We start from the raw sequence: 21,968 nt of genomic DNA, 5'->3' as shown, positions 1-21,968 counted from the left end.
TTGCGTAGTTCAGTATGGTGGCCTAAGTTAGATCAGCAAGTTGAAGAGTTTGTACGAAATTGTCGCGGATGTTGCTTAGTATCTGCACCAGACGCACCTGAGCCAATGATAAGAAAACCCCTACCATCTAGACCCTGGGAGGATATTGCGGTAGATTTCATGGGTCCTCTACCGGAAGGTCAATATTTGTTGGTAGTAGTGGATTATTACTCACGATTCATAGAAGTGAAAGAGATGAATACTATTTCTGCAAATGATACCATCCAAGAGCTAAGTGTAGTTTTCAGCAGATATGGATTTCCGAATACACTTAGAGCTGACAACGGACCTCAACTTAGTACACTGTGAAGAGCTGAAACTATTTTGTCGTGAAAATGGAATAAAGCTAGTAAACACAATTCCGTATTGGCCGCAGCAAAACGGTGAGGTAGAGAGACAGAACCGTTCTATATTAAAAAGGTTGAAAATATCTCAGGAACTAGGCAAAGGTTGGAAGAAAGAGCTAAGTCAATATCTACTGGTGTATCATTCAACAAATCATTCGACAACAGGAAAGTCTCCGGCCGAACTGATGTTTGGTAGACGCATCCGAAACAAACTGCCTCATGTTCCGATGTACCGTTTGGATTATGAAGAAGTTCGAGACAATGATTTGGTTCAAAAAGAAAAAGGAAAGGAGTATGCTGAAGGCAAGAGAAAGGCAAAGCAAAGCGAAATTGTGGTAGGAGATATTGTGCTAATGAAAAGAATGAAAAGAACGAATAAGTTGGATTCAGATTTCTGTAAGGAGGAATATATTGTAAAACGTAGAGAAGGTAGTGATTGTACGGTAGAATCTATGGAATCAGGAAAACAATATAGAAGGAACTTTAGTCATCTCAAACGAGTGGGAAAGAAAACGGAAAGCAATAATGTTACAGAAGCTGGAAAATGGACTTGCAAGTACAGGATGGGAATAATAAAACAGACGAAATACAGTTAGAATTAAACGAAGATGAAAATCAAAGGACAAGGAAGAGGATTCGCATAGAACCGCATCATTTCAAAGATTATATTGCACACTAATCCGATAAAAAAGCAAAAGTGGGATTGTAGGAACTTGATTATATAATCATAAGAATAGGTAGATGTTTTGTTCCAGTGTAATTACGCTCCCGACCGTTGCTAGGGGCAACGTGAAGAAAATAGCATAGTAGGCTGTTAAATGTGTAATAGAGATTCGAGAAAAAACCGTTGTGTAATAAAGACGTGTTTGAGTGCAGTGAAGGTGGTGATTCAATTTATTTGACCAATTCGTCGGCCGATTCTGTTTCTCCGTATTTCTGCTGTTCCGCTCCGGATACGACCCTACATGTACGTGCTCAGATGGGACTCGAATCCTAGACGAGTACTTTACTACTTCGGTAGCTTAGCTGTACCGAGCCACTTGGTGACCCAATAATTCAGAATGTTACTATTTTTGAATTCAAATTCACGATTTGCGTAAACTATTGAGAAATTATTGATAAATAATCAATACACTTTTGAAAAACAATTATTATTTTTTAAACTGATTTCGAATTAATTCCATTTGCAACATTGTTTGTTCAACTACTTTTCATAAAAAAGAACACTTTTTACAACTCAAACAGAATTAATGTGGGTGAACGTGGATTCCTTTATTTTAAATCATTAAATTTCATTTGAGTTCTATGTCACATCATCTGATTGTGTACAACAAAACGTTATCTTGCTAAAATATACCAAAATTATTAAATGCTACTAATGTGCACTACACATAATGATCAAACGATTTTGGACATTTTTTTGAGGTTATGTTCTACCTTTGTATGAACTTGTGCTGCTGTAATCGTTTAACACATTTTCGAAACAAGTATTGGGAACTTCCAATGCTAAGGGCCCTTGCCCCCCCCGAAGACTGATGGCTATTTACGCCCATGTTGATAGTAAATCAAGTATGTTTGTATATCATATTAATTGTGAAAAATATGAAAATATTAACACAGCAGCAAGTGTTATTAAGAGTATTCACTTAATGGCGTAAATCCCCGCGTAAAGTGTGTATAATTGGTAATTTTAAACATTTCACGGCATAGCCTCAACCGCAAATGAAACATTTCAGATTGTTGAAATTCGGTATCCAAGAGCGCCTTGGTGATGATAACAAAACAAATGTCAACAAAACAATTACATAAGAATTCGTTGATTTCATCGGTTTTCATGGATTTTCACCATTTTAGTAAATTAGAGGAAATTGAAAGAGAATTATCAACATTCTGTAATTCAAGATATGCATTATTTTTCTAATTCTAGCGGAGAAATGCTTGTGGCTAAATAATGACTTCCGGAGATTCAGGCTCTATGAGTAGCCATTTGCATACTACTGATCGATTCGGAAAGGCTTCGTAGAACCAGATGCAACAACTGTTACCCTCTGATATTGGGTGCTGTTCGCAAGAGTTTTATCAGATATTTTATTGGGTTGATTTGTATAGGATCTGGGAAAGTACCGGTGTGGTTGCTGGATGAAATCGAAAAATTTAATCGCAGGCGGTTATCCACTGAATTACTAATTTGTAAAACTAAGATAATTCTTTCTTCTGCACATACCTCTATATATATATAGAGCACCAATAAACAAAATTGAAAACCTTGCTGAAACTTTCAGTCTGAAAGCCTATACGTTTTTGCGGAAATTTCGCCGCCCGTTTATCGTTTGGAGCTAAGCGGGCCCTAAACACGAAATCGGTATCAAATACAAGCTTCAAGCGTTTACGAACTTATAAGTTTGTAAGAAATTGAAGTTTATTAGTTAGGAGAATAAAGAAAATTTAATTAGACAAAAAAAAAAAAACAACAATAGTTCATCTAAGTTTTATATGCACGTTTGGTCGAAAACAAAAATCTTCGCACATCACTGCTATTTACTTTCAATCTCCAACCTTCCAACATCACCCGTCCAGTACAAAATGGTATATTTTATCACTATTGATCCGTGAAATCTTATTTAAGACTTTAAATTGATCCATCGTATCCAATATATTCCAATGCATTCACTATAACATGGTAAAAATTGAACAGTAAAGGTAACGAATTTTCATTGTACCCGACGCATAAACAGCTGAATTTCGTTCTCAAGTGTCAAAATGGGAATATTTCGTTTGAAATAAGTCATTACAATCAATACGCGGTTTCAGTTTTACGCTACTTTACCCAATTTTAAGTGAATACCCCTATTGATTTGTAAAAACGGTTAAAGAGCTCTATTTCGTATCAATCTTTTTCAGCTTGAATTTGTACGGAATTTTACACTGAATTATGTAATTGTAGGAAAAGCTACGTGAAATTGTTATGAATTACGTTGTTTTTTCAGGATGGTTGAATCGGTCTCATTGGTAGAGAATATTTTTCATACATACCGACAATATAAAAAAAAAACATTAATTAACGATTGGCGAATCAAATTCTCAGTTAATGAGTAACCGAAGAACTCTAATCTAAGAAGCTGGCTTTGTCTCAATAGAGATGTAATTCCAGGCAGACGAAAAAAAATCATCTATTCTGAACATTAAAAGAAACAGTTATACACTAGAATCAAATACATACAGACTTAAATCAGAATACCGATCTCAGCTGTTACAAATCTCGGTTAAAGGTCGCTTGCTGACATCTTAGTAAAAGCGACGCTTGATGACGGCACCCAAAGGTGCTGTTTAAGTAAACTTGATTTTTTGCTGACATTGGGCCATAGATCATACAGAACAGTTATGTCCATTACATCATGTAATCTTATATATCTTTGTTATATCAACTTTCATTTGAAATTTGGGCTACCATTAAGCTTGAAAAAAAAAACTGCTTTTTATCATGACTATGTTTGAAAATAATATACTTCATTCAAATTTAAGCTAAAAAAAATGTTCGGAATTCCTCGGTGGATTTTTTTTGGGGAACACATCAAATGAAAGCTAAAAATCTTTATTTTTAAGTGGTGAAAGATCTAGCGATGCCTATTTTTTGTGATAATATTGTTCTACTTGACACACCTGGCTAAAAAGGAGTTGTGATACGATTCTTTATTATCTCATATTCTCTTTAATCCAATCCACATAGCTTGCTACGTTCGTAAACACAGCCGGCTTTTCCTCCATGCCACATGGAATCGTTCCCCACGAAGCCACTCCAACGAGCACCGGGTTCTCTCCATTCTCGTCGAACTTGGCCAGAGGCCCACCGGAGTCTCCCGAGCATACACTTCGGGATCCATCTTGCGGTCCAGCACACACATTCGACAGCGCATCCGGATCCCCTTCCTGGACCCAGTTTTTGTAGCACGTTTTGAACTCCACTATCGGCAACACTGCCTTCTGAAGTATAAACGACAGTTTTGAAAACTGAACACCTGGAAACTGCATTCAACTTACCATCAATCGCTTCGGATACATGGGCCGCTCGGTGGTCGATGTCGAGCCCCATCCGGACGCAACACAATCTCCAGAGAACTTTTGGAACTGCTTCGGCAGCTTGATCGGCTTGACAAACCGGTTCAACTCGAAGGGTTTGTCAACCAGGATCAGTCCGATGTCGAACGGACAGACGCCTCCGCAGTAGCTTCGATGGTTGGTATACTTGATGACCTTTCGCCGCTGCTCGTCGCCATCCGTTACCGTGGTGTCGTGTTCTGCGGCTACTACCTCGATCCAGCCTCGTCTGGTGTACCGAACCCGACAGTGCGCCGCCGTAAGGACCCAGTTCTTGTTCAGGAGCGAACCTCCGCAGAAGTGGATTGGGGCGCGGGAGTAGTTCGGTCCCAGGTTCCACTGGAGAGAGATTTGGTACGGGAACTCATATCGATTGGCTTCCACTCCTCCGACGATTTTGTCTGCTGTTGAGTTTTTTGCTTGGTCAGAACAGGCTGTAAAGAGAATAATACTGTTGAGGGATACCACTATGATTGCCATTCCGAACATGATTAATAGGGAGGCTCATGATCATCAAAGCGCAAAAGTCTTAGGTTACACCCTTTAGATTTTTTCACCCCAAACATCAGAAGTTAACGTGAAAATATGAATGAAATTTATCAAGTATAAAAGGGGGTCCAATGAGCTTTTTTTTTGAGCTTGAAATTTGTATAAAGTTCTTCGACCACATGTATTGGAATAATTGTTCCAACTACTTTTTCGATCATACGTTGCGCCGTACTCAATGTATTTCTAACGTTAGTGACTTGAAGGCTTCAAGAAGGCTTCAAGAAGTTAATAAATCTTTGAAAAATCAGTGCAATATCTGTAAATAAATGAAAACCAAATTCAGTATAATACCATTGAATTCTGGGGCCTTCCTTAGCCGAGTGGTTAAAGTCCGCGGCTATAAAACAAAGTCATGCTGGAGGTGTCTGGGTTCGATTCCCGGTCGGTTCAGAATCTTTTTGTAATGGAAATTTCCTTGACTGCCCTGGGCATATAGTATATGGGCCACACGATATACGAATGCGAAAATGGAAACTTTGGCAAAGAAGCTCTCAGTTAATAACTGTGGAAGTGCTCATAAGAACACTAAGCTGAGAAGCAGGTTCTGTCCCAGTGAGAACGCAATGCCAAGAAGAAGAAGATGAAGAAGAAGCCATTGAATTCTACTAAACAGAAAAAATGAAGTACTCAAAAGTGAGTTCATTCCTCTTGATTCGGGGGGTTCGTGCGTTAACCTATTTTTGAGGTAATGAGTGGAAGTTGTTTTTATTATTACTTGGTGAAAGGTTAAGAAGAAATAAAAAAATATCACATCAACAAGTTTTTCTGCAAAATTTCCAAAAGAAAACCAATATAAACCCGAAGCACTTATAGCAATGCTAAAAACTACTTTGAGCATATTATTCAAATGATTCGAGAAATAAATATTGGATGCCTAAAAGAAGAACTTGTAGTGAAAAAACGATCATAGGTTAGAATTTACATCTCTCCGTTACTGCAATGATTATTATAATGAATCTATACGCTTCAAATCAAGCCACCGACTCTTGCTGACCAAGACTGCACACACATAATCGCAAAACCGCATCTATATCTACATAATCGCATCTTACGACTACAGCACGATTGCATGCGTTTGATGTGAATCAGTGGCGCGGGAAATGGGTAGGACAGGTAGGACATGTACTAGGCACAAAAATACCAGTCAAGGGATTGTGCTACCCACGATCCAACAAAAAAAAAGCTAGATCAGCAAAAAAGTTTGAAAACAAACTAAATTATTTATCATCTGTTCAATATACATAAAAACTCGATCAATACGTTGCAACGTCGTACTTATTCTTATGGAGGATGGAAGACATGATAAGGTTTTTCATGCTATTCTCATGCTTAGTAAAGCGTGACATGGTTTGCGCATGACCTCCAAAAGTTCTAACTCGTGAGAAGATCGATAAAGAATATCTATAGTGAAAATCCTGCTAATTGAAACTGTAATAATTTCTACAAGAAACTTCTTTAACTGTTTGAAAAACCAAATGGAGTCCTCTATAGCGTTTCTGAATTAATCAATGCATGGTTTCTTAAAAATATCTATGGCCAAACCCGTCTATATTCTGGAACAAATTTGGAAGCAATTCTTGAGAAGTTTCTGAAACATCCATAGATAATTATCAGAAGATTATTAAAGAATCTTTGGATGAAGTAATGGATTAATCTAATACCAGTCGCATCGTATTATACACAGAACAAGTGTGATGGTGCTAGCGATTTCTGAACGTGTGATCACTCTTGATAGAATCTATCAAAGCATTGCTGAGTCTCTTGAAAATTATCAGAGCAATTTCTACAGAATATGGTCTCTATTTAATTGCAATTCTCTATTTTTAATAGAAAGTCTCTATGGTAAATATTTTAACCAAAATTGTCTCTAAAGTCTCTTTTTCCTTACTCTGCTTGTAACGAGTCCTGATGCAAAATTGTACAGGCTCCAAAGAAACCTCGAGAGATTATAACGGGTTCAACAGGCTCTTCAATTATTTAGTCACAGACTCTCCGAGGAAAAGCTTCAGAAATTATCATAGTAATTTTATTTAGAATACTTTCAGGGTCTCCTACAGCGATCTCTTCAGGAGTGTTTCTAGATATTTCTCTACCAATTCTCCCAGAAATTCTTCCAGCGATTTTCAAAGGATGCTAAGAATGATATTTCCAGAATTAGCTCCTGAAAATCCATGCGAACTCCAAAGCTACTACCTCCAGAAATTTCCTCAGGTATTATTTTGTTTTTTTTTTTCAAAACTATCCTCCAGACATTTTTTCACTAATCCTTCAACCGAATTCTCCAGTTGTTACTTTAGGAGATCTTCCAAAGATTTCTGATGAATTGCAATTTCATCAAATATTTCATAATAAGTTTCTCAAAAAAGTGACATGCCATCTTCAAAAGTTTATTTAAGTTTTCACACAAGTATTACAGAAATTTTTCCAATAATTCTTCCGCCAATTCCTACACAAATTTCTATAGAGATTCTAGCCAATGATTTTCGAGAAATTCCTTTGGAAAATCTTGCGCAATACTAACGAGATCCAGTTGATTGAAGACATACACAGTTTTTATGAATAACTAAACAGTATTTTTTTCGAGAAAATTTCCCTGGCATTTCCCTGGAGACATTCCTAGAAAAAAACCTGAAAAAACTTTAAAGACTTACTTGAGAAAATCTCAAAGAATTACTGGATAAATTTCTGTAGGAATCTTAAAAAGAATCTCTGGAGTAATTGCTAAAGGTATTATTGAAGAACACCCTAGTTCAATTTTTATAAAAATCCCAAATGACAATTATTAAGGAAATCCCTAGAAATTAGAGGAAAAGTTATTGATTGAATATAAGAAGACGTTTTGATCGAGAATCTTGGAGGATGTTTCAGGGAAATCGATTTATATATCACTGGATTAAATCTTGGAGGAATCAGGTTGAATTCTTGGGGTATCCTATTCTTGGATAAATTTCCTATGAATTGAGCGGACAAAACATTTGCAGTTGTTATCGTTAGAATACCTATTTCCTCAACTCAACTCAAGTTAAAACCGACCAAAATGTCACTGAAACCTCTTTGCGTTTGAGCTCCTCAAACACAGTAAATTTCAATTTCCAGTCCACGGTTAAAATGTTTTATTAGCTTCTTAGCTCAGCTGTGCACAAAATATTTGCCAACGTTTGTCCTACCCATGGTTTCGAACGTGGAAGCGCCTCTGGTGAATGCAAACCTTCGTTCAGTTTTTACGTTCATTGTCTGTTTCCACACTGATTCGTTAAGTGATGCTCAGTTAGAACGTTTAATCTCTACTTACAGGCACAAAAGAAAATCTACCAATTTAATTTAACTTTCCTATTTTAACCACCACAGTACTATTACTAATCCTTCTAGGCAGTTCATATCTAGAGCAGTGCTAAGTGGTTTCCTTATTGCAATTCCTGGCTAAATCCTGAAAAATAAATGTATGATTACTGCGCGATTCCTCCGATAATATTCGAAGGAATCACTGATTAATTCTTCTTCTTTCTGGCGTTACGTCCCAACTGGGACAAAGCCTGCTTCTCAGATTAGTGTTCTTATGAGCACTTCCACAGTTATTAACTGAGAGCTTTCTTTGCCGATTGACCATTTTTGCATGTGTATATCGTGTGGCAGGTACGAAGATACTCTATGCCCAGGGAATCGAGAAAATTTCCTTTACGAAAAGATCCTCGACCAGTGGGATTCGAACCCACGACCCTCAGCATGGTCATGCTGAATAGCTGCGCGTTTACCGCTACGGCTATCTGGGCCCCCTAAATCACTGATTAATCTTATTATTCAATTTCTGAAATCTGTAAAGTTTTTTTTTTTACAAATGGCTTGGAAAAATTTATGAGAAGTCTTTAGAAGAACGGTTACTATTGCAAGATTATGTTTATCCATGGATAATATGCATATTATTTCAATTCGCCCTAGATAAATTAATCACTTCAAGCTCCTGAGAATTTTCAGGCAGACAATCATGGTGGTATTGTTGAGCAAACTCTGATATCTCACGTAATTTTTGGATGAAAAAATAGTGGACGAACCACTAAAAGAATTCTTTGAAGAATTCTCAGGGGTGTTTGATGATAAAGTTTCGTCGAGGCTAAGGTTGCATTTCATCAAGAATTTCCAGAGAAGTGCTCTTTGGGGGCATGTTTAGGGGAATTATTGTAATATTCATTGCAAAATCCTGGAAAAAGCAACATTTGGAAAAATATCTTGTAAATTTCAAAAAATTGAAATGTGTAGAAAAAGAAAAAGGCGATTTGTGTAAAATTGAACAAAAAAACCTCAACTACATCGAAGGTTGATTCCTGGGAAGTCCTAAAATAATCCCTAAAGGTATTTTGAGCGTGATTCCCGGAAGGGAATATGAGGGAAAGCATAGACAAATTTGTGAAACATATTTAGAAGAATTCCTGTTGCAACAGTTGGTAAAGATAGTTTTCTTTCGGTAGGTTACAAACCACGAAAAAAGAACGTCTGTTAATAGTAGTGTACGAAGAGAAGCAACGAACGTTTTTTATTTTCCAGTTTTGTTGTCGTTTTTTGAGAAAACAGCTTTTTTCGTTTTGACAAATGCTTAATTTCAAATTTCCCAGAGTTTGACAGAGCCTCTGTCTTCGCCATTGCGCATATTGCAGTACCTCGTTCATCGTTTGAATAATCTTCAAGTCACTAACTAAAAAATAACTCGCGCCACCAAACATATTAATGGGACAATCTTTCCCATACATTTCATCGATTTTTTTCATACAAACTCCAAGCTCCCCTTTAGACTTGATTGATTCTATTCAGACTTTCACAGTAGCTTCTGGAGTTTCAAAATGTAGGTGTGTAACTTAATTTTTTTTTAACTGGATCACTAAAATAAACAAATTCCAATCAATATCTGCTGGCTAATGGCTAACATTAATGCAAAATCACATTACCACCTATGGAAACACTTAAAATTAAACACAACACAATAATCTTTTGAATCCTTTCCATTCTATGAAGCCAAAAGAACTCAATGTACAAATTCTATCTTCTTCCATTCAAACCTAAACCTTTGCCGAAGAACTGACCAGTTAGATCCCGTTGGAGTCCTATTTATAAGCTATCCCAGGTTCCTAAGGTTCATTAACTAGTAATGTACACATTTGCCAATTGCATATCTCCATAGGTAATTTATAGGTTATCTCTAATCCCAACCTGTTTCATCGCGACAAAACGCATTCCTAAACATGTCTTCCCCAGTCCTAGTCTAACGGAGTTAAAAGCATTCAGACGGTAATGGTGTTACATCACCATCCGTCCAATTCGAAGGAGTCCCAATACAACTCTCACTATTTCGCTCTCCTCGGACTACTAGGCTCCAATGATTTCTCGTCTTCTCTAGGCTGCTCCAACAAGCAGACAAAATAACGACCAGAAGGCAACCGTAACGTTGAGGTAGGTTAGGGGTAGACAGACAAAAAAGAATAACACTCGAAGAAGGTGTCCGATCGATTACACTGGGCAACACTGGTTCAAGCAGTTTGACAGGATCCGAAAAATTGAATTTTCGTTGATGTGGACCATCATTCTGTTCAAAATTACCTTTTCAAAAAGTCTACTGATGGAGGAAAGCAAATTGATTGGACGATAGCAAGAAGCTTCTGCACGATTTTTGTCTGGTTTTAAAATTGGTACAACCTTATCATTTTTCCATTTGTCAGGAAAATGTGCCAACTGGAAACATTTGTTTAATATAGCTATAAATTATAAGCTACTTTTTGGAAGTTTCTTGATAAGAATATAAAAATGTTATTATCGCTAAGGGCTTTCATATTCATAAATTTCTAGTCTCCCAGGCATTTTCAAAAACCATTTTCAAACTGCATAGCAAGTTTTTGAGGTTTTTCGTAATCAGTTAGTAATAATTTGTTTTCCTCTTTCAAAGCTGGAGTTTGCTTCTGGATTTGTTTTCAAATATTTCGATGATTTCCGAAAGGGCTAAGAGCCAGGGTCCAGTTGAGAAGATATATTTGAAAATTTTTTTGTTGATCATCGAGACATTTTTTATTAATTTCTTTCAGCAGATCCTTACATATCATTTTCATAGCAGGATCGCGAGTGCGTTGAAATTGCCTCCTTCTTACATTTTTAAGACGGATCGAGAGTTTAAGATCATCGGCTAAAATCACGGATTCGAATTTTACTTCACATTTTGGTATTGCAATGCCTCTTGCTTCAACAATGGAATTAGTTTTATAATTTATAGGTATGTTGAAAAGAAAAATGGTAGAAGTTGGCAATTCTATTGTTTTCAAGTAGTGGCTGTACATTAGCAGACTAAACTTGACAAGACTTGTACATCAAAAAATTATGTTGCTTAGAAAATATAGAAGTTTGTGTAAAATAACACTTGTCCGGACAAAAATTACGTGATACAAAAATGTTCAAGATTTGAATGAGCTAATCGATGTATATTTACTACATTCTAAGCACGGATTTCGATAAACAGATGTAATTATTTGTTGTAGAACAAAAATGTGAAATTACCATGAAAATATGAAAATTTTTGAGTAAGAGTAAATTCCTTTTTTTTAACTGTTCGTATTACGAAAATTCCAAGACCAGACTCGATGTCAGCGTGTCAAAATCTATTGAGTTGATTGCAAACTATAAAAATCCATGAACCAGTGTTGCCTAGTGTTACCCATCCCCAACCGCGGTGGAAGCGACCGCCGTGCACTGACTTTGATTCGCGGATCCCCAACCACCACCGATCGCAATCTCCCATTCGGCTCCACCGTGAAACACCTCCAACCCGACATGTGCCTTCGGTAGCGGCGTGAGCCGTAAAACCGCACCGGTCTTATACGCGCGGACACGACGACGACACGAACAAGTAGCAGCTAGTGGTCGTCACTCCAGTCAATGGCCCCCAAAGGGTTGCTGCTCTCTCGTGAATGGCCAACGGATTAAGCCGGTCCCTCGCTAGAGTTGGGGACGCCGAGCGAGCAAATCCTCTTTCGGACCATGCTGCTCGGCTACTTGGGGACGATTTACGAAATCTCGAGAAAAAGACGGAACGAACCCCCCACGGAGAAAGAGGGAACTACCGACTTTCGGACCCGGTCGCGTCGTCGTGATGGGGATTATCCCCCCTAAATCCGTTGTTCGTAGCGGATGTGTTCGTTCGTGATGGGCGAAAAAAACGGCATTCGTCCGTCTATTCGGTCTCTTCACGACGGGAATCGGATTCAGTGGTTACGAATTTCGGTTCTCAGTGCAAAAGGGTTGGTGGATGTTGAGGAGGCGGACCCAAAATACAATCCGAACGAAACGGTTTCAGTTTTCTACATTTTCTTCAAAAATTTCACCGTGCTTCACAGGAATGGATGAGCGCAGAGAAGCGCAAACGCATCAGAAGGCCTCTGGCATCGATGGCCGTCTCGTCTGGTGAAAGGTGGTTGCTTGCTGTCTGCGACGAAGACGATTACCGTCTGGTAGGTGTGCTGCCCCTGCTGCGATGTTGTAGGTGGGTGTATGCACCAGAATCTTTACGTGAGGACAGCATGACAGGGATTTTGCATTGAGCAAATAATCTGATTCATTGAAAATTAAACTTTAAGTCGAGTCTAGTACACGACACTGAAGACGGCCTTACAGTTGAGGTCGAAATACGCGTATCTGTCAAAGGATACAAACTCTAGTGGAAATAAATGGTATAGGGTAGGTGTACCAGTTATGGCCATAGTGATTCCCTATTTCGCCATGCGTGATAATTTGAATGTCTCAACATTTTTAAAAGTTTTTTTGTGTTTTAGCAGCAAGATTAAAGATATATCTTGATGTTAAAACATTCAAAAAAATTAAAAATGTGAAAGTTATCCGAATTTCGCATATGGCCAAATAGGGAACCACTATGTCCATAACTGGTACACTTTCCCTAGTACTAAATTTGTTTTTTTTCATCTAGGGAAAGTGTACCAGTTATGGACATAGTGGTTCCCTATTTGGCCATATGCAAAATTCGGATAGCTTTCACATTTTTAATCTTTTTGAATATTTTAACATCAAGATATATCCTATATCTTACTGCTAAAACACTTAAAAACTTTCCGAAATGTTGAGACAGTCAAATTATCACGTATGGCGAAATAGGGAACCACTATGGCCATAACTGGTACACCTACCCTACCTATTTATTGCTTATTGCAAGGCAAGAATAAAATAGTATGTTAAGGTGAAGATGAATCGAAGCCAAAGTTCAAATTTTCAAGAGCACGGATCTGGAGAACCAAACATCCGATTGAGCTGGTGGTGACCAATCGATTAGGTTTTCAGCTCAAACGGATGTTTGGTTCTCCAGATCCGTGCTCTTGAAAATTTAAACTTTGGCTTCGATTCATCTTCACCTTAATAAATCGCAATATGGGCATCTCTAAGAAAAAACGTATTTAAAAAAACTATTTTTGCCTTAAATATATTTTTTAAGCGTGTCATTTGCAAACAAAACTAAACAAGTGAAGGTCAAATCTATCAGATTTCAATGAAGCTCACGCTCACTAAGCGTGTCAATTTTGTCAGTTTGCTTTAAATTACCGAAATTAGCTTCATTGAAATCTGATAAATGTGACTTTCACTATTTTAGTTTTGTTTGAAAATGACACGCTAAAATTTTTATTCAAGACAAGAAAAAGTTTTTGCAAGAAAAATTTTGTTTCCTTAAATGTCATGGCTGATTATTAACATAATTACCTATCTTGAGACAAATATTGATTAAAATAAAATATGATTATTTTTAATATCGACTCTATGTTTTGATTTTTTTTTCAGTGTAGGCTATAAATAAGTTTTTTTTCAGTATTTTAATTTAACAATTTAGGTAACTATCCACAAGTCATCCATACAAGACTTTTTTGTACATGTTGCCATGTTTCGATTACATTATTAAAAAAAAATCAGGTGAAAAAGTTTGGCCCTTTCCAATTGCTTACTTAGGCATACAAGAAACCTTTTTAAAGGGCACTTTTGAACAGAATGATGATCCAACACAACGAAAATTAAATTTTGAGCAATGGACAGCTTTTTGAGATCAATATCGTACAATACTTTGACATCTGATTTCTCCCGACGCTTTTAGTGTTTTTTCAAATATTTTCGCAGAAACCAAAACACGGTACCCCGACAGACCGTTATTATGAAAGAAAATTGTCCATCAAATCTGAGTACAGGGCTCGATTCCTGAGGTTATTCTGCACCTCTATGCCAATTTTTAAAAAATCCCTAGGATGAATTACGAGAAATCTTGATTTGAAGTTTTTGACTTAAAAATTCAATATATTTCATATGACAATTTCGTGAAAGTTTTGAAAAAAAAACTACTTAAACGCTCAAAAGCTGGTCAAACTGTTCTCAACTAGTATAAAATTGTTACCAATGTTATAATTAGAAATATTTACAACTGACTTAAATTATCGGAGTGGCTTAAGAATGTTTTTACATGACTTAAACCAATAAGCTAAGTTTAATAGAACGAAATCTAAAAAAAATATATAATATTGCCCAGACAACCAGAAATCGCATTAAAGTTCTCTCGTTTATTCATACTAATTACATTAAACCCGCAAAACACCGTGGATAAACTCGTCAGATTGATGAGTTTCCTCGCATAAAACACTTCTTTTCTGAGTTCATTTGTACATTTTGTTTCGTCCCGTACACACGTACAAAGTAAGTCGAATCATTTCGTAGCAGCTGTCAAATCAACATTTGTTATCATACGTTAAGTCGCATGAGATAACAGGTTAGTTCGGTAGAATATTTATACACTCGCATTGTATGTTATCATTCATCACATAATATATGCACGCATATCGCCTCCACTTTTGTACGTAGAAGGCCTTTTCGCGACATCTTATAAGTGAAATATACAAAGCCTCCAGGTGATTTCGTTATACGTACATTTTAGTTGTCTGGGTGATGTCATGTTTGATGGACGTAAAACTTGCAATGCTGAATATTTTTTATTTAAAGCTTATTCTTCTACTTTCACACTGAGTGGTCAGCCCACTAAAGTCTGCCGTATTTAGTTTTCCTAATAAAATTTGCTTTTATGTACATACATCTGGCACTACTCTTGATGTTTACGTATAATTTTCTATCGGGTATTGCCCTTAGCATTTTACGTAAAAGTTATCATGTTCTACATTCTCAGCCACAACCAATTTAACTACACGGAAAATATGATTGTCATATGTCACAAATGTTCGAAGATTAACAAATTCTTTAAAAACTTCAAAAAAAATTCCAATAAGTACTACTTAACTATCAACATCACTAGGACCATTATCGATACCATTTACTTCGTTTTAGAATTCATCGTCAATCTGTCATAGATCGCGTTCGGGTCAGAAACGAAAATCTAGCTGTGGCAGGTAATACCATAGACTTAAATAGAAGATGGTAATATCTTAACATGAGCTGGGAAAGGTAATTTAGCAGATACAAACAATCCAGTGTGAGGATTGTAGACGATGTGTCTACTTTTTTTTGGAAAATAACATGGAATGAAAAGGAGAAAAGTTTCCGAATTTACTGTTCAATATTGCGTTTTTTCGCATATACTCCTTAATTGGTCGGTATTCAGACAGACCGGACTAGATGATATTTTGGCGTTCTAAAGATACTTTAAAGACTCTCTCAATTCTGATTTTTCCGATGTCATTTTGATACAGACGACTTATCAATTTGGTAAGTTCCATTATCACAGCAAATAAAGCAAACAATTAGACATTTGGAATGACTGGCGAACGTTTTTCTGAAACCATGAAAAAGAACTTGTTTCAGTTTGTCTGAACACCGACCAATTGTAGACGATGACTTTATTTGAATTGATCGCAGTGCAATAGAGCAGGGTTTCACTATTTTAAAGAGGGACAACTGGGATAGGCTTGTAATGCCATTTACTCTGCCCAAACGTATATGGTTACATGTGGAGGAAGAAGCAGGTTCAGTTGTGTTGATGGGAATGTAGTTGAAAAGCCATAGAACACTTGTGACGTGTGAAAAAGATGTTTCCAGTATAGTAAAACACGTGTTCTGGCAGTGAATATCTCCATTTACGGATCCCGTAACCAGCTTAAGGTCCCGAAACTTACAAAGGTAAACACAATTTCTACACTGTTGCTTGATAAAGGCTCATCTGACATCATCTGTTTCTGTTCGGGATGAACCACTGCGACCAGTTTTCTTTGATCTTTTGTGGTATACCCGTGTCCTTTGTTTAGTGCATGTCGTTCTACTCCATTACTATTGAGAAATAATGAAGTAGTCGTTTTTTATACAAATATCATTCTTTACCAAGAGTTTGTCACCATTAAACTCTCAAAAGCGCGCCCCTCATCAGGTTCGGCCACTAAGCTGGTTGAATGATACTGATTTTGACCATGCATCGGTACTCTAGCGTATCAAATTATTGCTTCTACTTATAAGGTTCAAAGTCGTTTTTTGAAACTGTGAACAGGTTTCATCGCATGAGACATTTAGATTCCTTGAAACAAAAAGCTTATTTTAGAAGTTAAGAGGTCTGCTACTCCACTTATTCGGAATCGTTTCCCTCCTAGATATCGAAAGATAAACTCATGAACTTGGAAAGAAATTGTCTCATGCGTTGAAACCAACCTCAGATGCTGATTGAGCCATTTTTCCACTTCGACCTCCTCATCATTTAGGACAAATAGGTGGGTCTTAGTGACTTGTTACTCTCTTATACTCTTCTGACCGTAACTTATAAGTATTCACAAGAACAGATACAGCAAGAGTACAATTTGGTAGATCTTACCCCGTAACGCACCTCGAAAAGGTGATCTACCCGCGTTACGGGTAATCTGACATCATAGATCTATTCTTTCGTTAATGACTTCGCCAAAACACCTCGCGATCCTTTATCGTACAACATTGAAAAGTTTTTGAAAAGTAAATCAGTTTTCGATAATGATGCAAAGATAGCAAAGATGAATGCAAGCATGCCCAAATCAAACATCATTGTCAATTTGCCTTGTAAAAAACGCTGATGCTTGGCAAATAAAATACAACAAACTTCAGTGAGCTGGTCATTTAGTGCGAATGCCGGAATAAAAAGTTGTATCAATCAGATTAAGGTCAGCGGGCCTGTGGAAGACATCCGCGTATGTTCATTATGATAGTGACGTGAGCGTACCAGAGCAACCAAATCATTCCAGATTTGAAACAAGCGTTTGATCATTGCTCTAATCTACTATAACCGTAATCACATGGCATATCTTCTAACTATTATTGTGGTACATTTATTCTAAGGTCCTTTTATTTTTTTTTTCGAAATAACAACATTGTGAATTGTTAATTTATTTGTTTGATCATTCAATCGATTCAACATAGAAAACAACAATCAGTTAAACTTGAACTTGTAAATTATAAAAAAAAACATACTTAAGCCACTCCGGGAAGTTAAGTCAGCTGTAAATATTTCTAATTACAGTAGAAGCTCGTTATAACGACAACTTTTATAGCGACAGCTCTCTATAGCGACATTTTTCGGTCCCTTGGTAAAAAGGTATATTAATGTTATAAACATTCTCTATAACGACTTTTCTCTATTATAACGGTCCCTTGCGATGTCGTTATAACAAGCTTCGACTGTATAACAATGGTAACAATTTTATATTAGTTGAGAACAGTTTGGCCACCTTTTTGAGCATTTTTGTAGATGTTTTGAGCAGTTTTCTTCTTCTTCTTCTTCTTTCTGGCGTTACGTCCCAACTGGGACAAAGCCTGCTTCTCAGATTAGTGTTCTTATGAGTGTCGTAACCACGGGAGCCACCAGCCAAAACTCAGTCAGACGACGCGCAACACGCATCCATCCGATCCTAGAATAGCTAACAGAATGATTCTGCATTTCAATACTTCGCTAAGTTAAGCCTCGTGTCACTCTTCAAATGCACCAACACATACAGGACCATCATGCGAATCGCATCACGCATCACTCACACGCATTGTGTACCATTTTGCATGATCCACTCCATCAGAGTAGAAGTGAATAGTGCATTCACCGATACGCACACATTCATAGCTTTTCCCACTGATGATCATTGCCATCATCATCGCTCATTAAAATTTGGTTCGAAAGCGAAGCACTCTAAGAACAAACACTCCAGAAAGATATACACTGAAAATCATTCATTTTTATCTACACTTACTCATATCTACTACAATGAGCACTTCCACAGTTATTAACTGAGAGTTTTCTTTGCCGATTGACCATTTTGCATGTGTATATCGTGTGGCAGGTACGATGATACTCTATGCCCTGGGAATCGAGAAAATTTCAGCCTGGTCACTGAGCACTTTTATACAATTTTAATGAGGTTTATAATAAATTTTTAAGTCAAAACCTTCAAATCAAGATTTCTCGAAGTTCCTCCTAGGGATTTTTCAAAAATTGGCTCAGAGGTGCAGAATAACCTCAGGAGTCGAGCCCTGTACTCAGATTTGATGGACAATTTTCTTTCATAATAACGGTCTGTTGGAGCACCGTGCAAAAGCTTCCTATTCGTAAGCTGCAAGTAGACAAGCTGTCACGACGAAAGAGGGTCCCATAATCAGGACAAATAAAGACATAGTAGATGAATAAAAAATACTTTTCAGAAATCCCCGGCCTGTAGATTACAACTAAATTGTAGCACAATTATATCAAGAATTGTTACAAATTTCAAATTTTGTTTCAGTTTTGTTAGAAGCACTTTGAATTGATCGAGGAAATTGTAACATAATTAAAACAAAATCAGTTATAATAACGAGCTTAAAATAAGAAGCTGTGTTAAACATAATTATAACACAATTTGTTATAAAAAAATGAAAGCAATTACTTATTACAAATTTTTTTATAATTTAGTTAAGAAAAATTACAAAATGGATTACTTTATTGTTTGATTTAAAACATAATGAATAACATTTTTGTTGAAATTATTTCAATTTTGTTTAGTGTAGAGCAAATTGTGTTATAATTTTTGTTATTTTAACTACTAACCAGCCACAATTATAACATATTTTGTTAGAAAAAACGAGCTAACTAAGTAACAAAATTCGTTGCAGCTCTGTTGTAATCCACTGGTCGGGTCCCATTGAGATTGAAGCCGCATGTAACAAATATATACAATGTCTGTACCCACTTATTAACAGAAAATTGAAGCTTTGTGTTAGGAACAAATTTATGATCTTCAAACAATTTTTCAGGCCGGCCGTGCTGTATGTTCTATCAATATGGAATAATTAAGTAAAACGAAACTTTCCTTGCAGCAGAATTTGATAGTTTAATCATAGGATGTATACGTGATCAGTTTATTTTATGCATGCATGGGTAAGAAGAATTAAAAAGAAAACAAAATTTTGACGGTATGTGAAAAATATTTTCAAAGAACTTCTGGATGGTTTATGTGGAAATTCTTCAGAAGTTTCTGAAGAAATGTCTGTGAAAGCAATCTTGGGTTAAAAGAGGTTCTTCTGAAGGACTTCTTGAATAGCTTCTTGAAGAATGTTCAAAGAAAATCCTGTAGGAGTAACTGGGCATTTTTTTAAAATCTCTGAAGAAATATTTGTATAAATTCCAGGAAAAAAAACCGATCCGGATTTTTTGCTGGAAACATATTGAATAATATCAGTAGTTACTTCAGTGGGAATTTCTTCTTCCTCGAGTAATATGTGGGTGGAGGATCTTCTATATAAATTCTTGAAGTAAATAATCCCTGGACAAAATGTGGGAATCGATCAATTCAGAATTGCAAGAGATTTTTTAGTTTTCTAATAGTATTCCTGGAAAACCTATGGCAATATTCGTAGATGAACATTTTGAACAACTTGTTTTATAATTTGTAGAGAAATAAGCAAAAGCTCTGAATGCACTTCTTGAGAATCCTTCTGGTGGAACTACTCGAGAACAACTAGAATAAATCGATTTCATAGAGGTGTTGCTGAGGGGATCTCTGGAATAACTTATGGGAAAATTAATGTAGACTTTGATGAAAGAATTCCTGGAAGAAATGCAGACAACCAAAATTTCATCGATCTTCCATTTCTGGACATTACGTCTTCAATGGAACAGAGCCTACTTCTCAGCTTAGTGTTCAATGAAAAACTGTTGGAGTATTGCTAAGTACGAGCATTTTGAATCTACAAGTTCGTCCTGGTACTTAGTAGGTTAATCATAATAACAAACAATCCAATTATTTCAACAAGGTGAAATCAATTCAGAACGTGGACGTTAATTTGGATTGGTTTTTACTAGTTTACACAGTAAAATCCAGTAAAGAAACCACTTCAAACGTTTCCCACTTGAAGCCTTAAGTACCTTTCTTGAGTAGTTCAAATCATATAAAGCCATTGTTCGCGGGTGTCCAATGCACAGTTCAACCCTATTCTTCACCTCCCTAACACAGTCAATCATGGCTTCGCTATTCACAGTTCTAGCAGTTGCTAGCGTTCTTGCGACCACCAGTCAGGCACTCCCGAGTCGTCCACATCATTTGCGTTCATGGTCTAACCCCTTCCTGCGATCTGCGGGCCGTATCGTCGGAGGCTACGAAGTAGACATTGCTGACGTCCCGTTCCAGATATCGCTGCAGCAAGATTTTGGACATTTCTGCGGAGGATCCATCATCAGCTCCAAATGGGTGCTGACAGCTGCGCATTGTGCCTCCAGTAGCGAAGATCCACAGATGAACATACGCGTCGGATCCACTAAGCATACCCAGGGTGGTCAGCTGGTAGCAGTTAAACGTGTCGTTCAACATCCGGAGTTCGATTTCTCGACCATTGATTACGATTTTGCGTTATTGGAGCTGGATGAGGAATTGCAACTGGATGACGAATTCTACGCCGTTGAGCTTCCGGAACAGGATGAACCGGTCGAGGATGGATCGTGTCTACAGGTTTCCGGCTGGGGCAATACCCAGAGCGCTGCAGAGACTGGGGTGGAATTGAGAGCCGCATATGTTCCGTCGGTGAACCAAGAAAAGTGTATTCAAGCTTACAGTTCGTTTGGATTGGTGACCCCACGGATGTTGTGCGCTGGTTTTGACAAGGGAGGCAAGGACGCTTGCCAGGGAGATTCCGGCGGCCCGCTGGTTGAGGGATCCAAGCTGGTCGGTGTGGTTTCCTGGGGTAAGGGATGTGCCCTGGAAGGCTATCCAGGAGTATACTCTAGGGTGGCAGCCGTTCGCGAATGGATCAAAGAAACCAGTGGGGTGTAGACGTTGGTTTATAATAGGTAGTTCTTTATAATAATAAAATGAAAACAAATTATAACATTAAAACATTTCAAAATATTTTGACTGCCATGTTTTCAAATACATATTCACAAAAGAAATGCACTCTTAGAAGCATTTGTTCACTGTGGACTGCACAGCAGCCTGTGTGGCTGAAGTCTCCTACGCCAAAAAATTATAAAAATCGAATATACAGTCGGGTCTCCTATTAAACGCATTCCTGTAACGCGCATTCCTATTACACCCACTCATACAAGAGTGTTATAGGGTCCCAGGGGTTATGAGATTTCATAATTTTCTGGGTGTTATTGAATTTCTCGTATGCCTTAAAAAATAGCACAGTACTGTCTTCGGCGAAGTTTCAGTACTCAGTATGACCCACTTTTAGGAGTTTGTAACGGTAGCCCTTTTTGTTATTTGTTTATTTGTTAATTGTTTATTTATTTATTGCTGTTCTATTAAAAGTTATGTAATTATATTGAAATTCATTTAATATAATTATTCATTTAACTTAATTATCATCTAAAGTTACATGGACATTATAAAAACCGAAATGAAACGAACAATATTCAGAATTGCATGCAACTTTTCTATGCGTAGAGAGGTTAAAGCCGTAAAGCCGAGCATTCAAAAGCCAACTACTTCGGGGTTCCCTAACCGC

The 21,968-nt window shown here is 37.1% G+C and overlaps 2 protein-coding genes across 2 annotated transcripts; one reads left to right on the top strand and one right to left on the bottom strand.

Annotated features, from left to right (window-relative positions):
* Positions 1 to 3,965: 3,965 nt before the first annotated feature.
* Positions 3,966 to 10,105, bottom strand: LOC5569401 (trypsin-1). The gene is made up of 3 exons (XM_001658442.2): positions 9,968 to 10,105; positions 4,425 to 4,915; positions 3,966 to 4,367 (listed from the first exon to the last, which is right to left on the bottom strand). The coding sequence occupies exons 1-3, from the start codon at positions 10,023 to 10,025 to the stop codon at positions 4,080 to 4,082; spliced, it is 837 nt and encodes a 278-aa protein (XP_001658492.2). The 5' UTR covers positions 10,026 to 10,105; the 3' UTR covers positions 3,966 to 4,079.
* A 10,326-nt stretch (positions 10,106 to 20,431) lies between these two features.
* Positions 20,432 to 21,342, top strand: LOC5569396 (trypsin 5G1-like). The gene has a single exon (XM_001658441.2). It carries the CDS (start codon positions 20,441 to 20,443, stop codon positions 21,290 to 21,292), a length of 852 nt encoding a protein of 283 aa, XP_001658491.2. The 5' UTR covers positions 20,432 to 20,440; the 3' UTR covers positions 21,293 to 21,342.
* The last annotated feature ends 626 nt before the right edge of the window (positions 21,343 to 21,968 follow it).

The sequence above is a fragment of the Aedes aegypti genome, chromosome 3 (genome assembly GCF_002204515.2).
Source record: "Aedes aegypti strain LVP_AGWG chromosome 3, AaegL5.0 Primary Assembly, whole genome shotgun sequence".
NCBI lineage: Eukaryota > Metazoa > Arthropoda > Insecta > Diptera > Culicidae > Aedes > Aedes aegypti.
This window is presented reverse-complemented; position numbering and strand designations above follow the sequence as displayed.

What these genes read in the sequence shown, in the direction of transcription:
- LOC5569401 (XM_001658442.2), bottom strand. Translation starts at nt 10,025, where the DNA reads ATGGAAAGGATTCAAAAGATTATTGTGTTGTGTTTAATTTTAAGTGTT. An exon ending in TTTAAGTGTTTCCATAGGTG is followed by an intron (nt 4,916 to 9,967) that starts GTAATGTGATTT and finishes TTCTCTTTACAG; the next exon opens with CCTGTTCTGACCAAGCAAAA. An exon ending in TGTATCCGAAGCGATTGATG is followed by an intron (nt 4,368 to 4,424) that starts GTAAGTTGAATG and finishes TTTATACTTCAG; the next exon opens with AAGGCAGTGTTGCCGATAGT.
- LOC5569396 (XM_001658441.2), top strand. Translation starts at nt 20,441, where the DNA reads ATGCACAGTTCAACCCTATTCTTCACCTCCCTAACACAGTCAATCATG.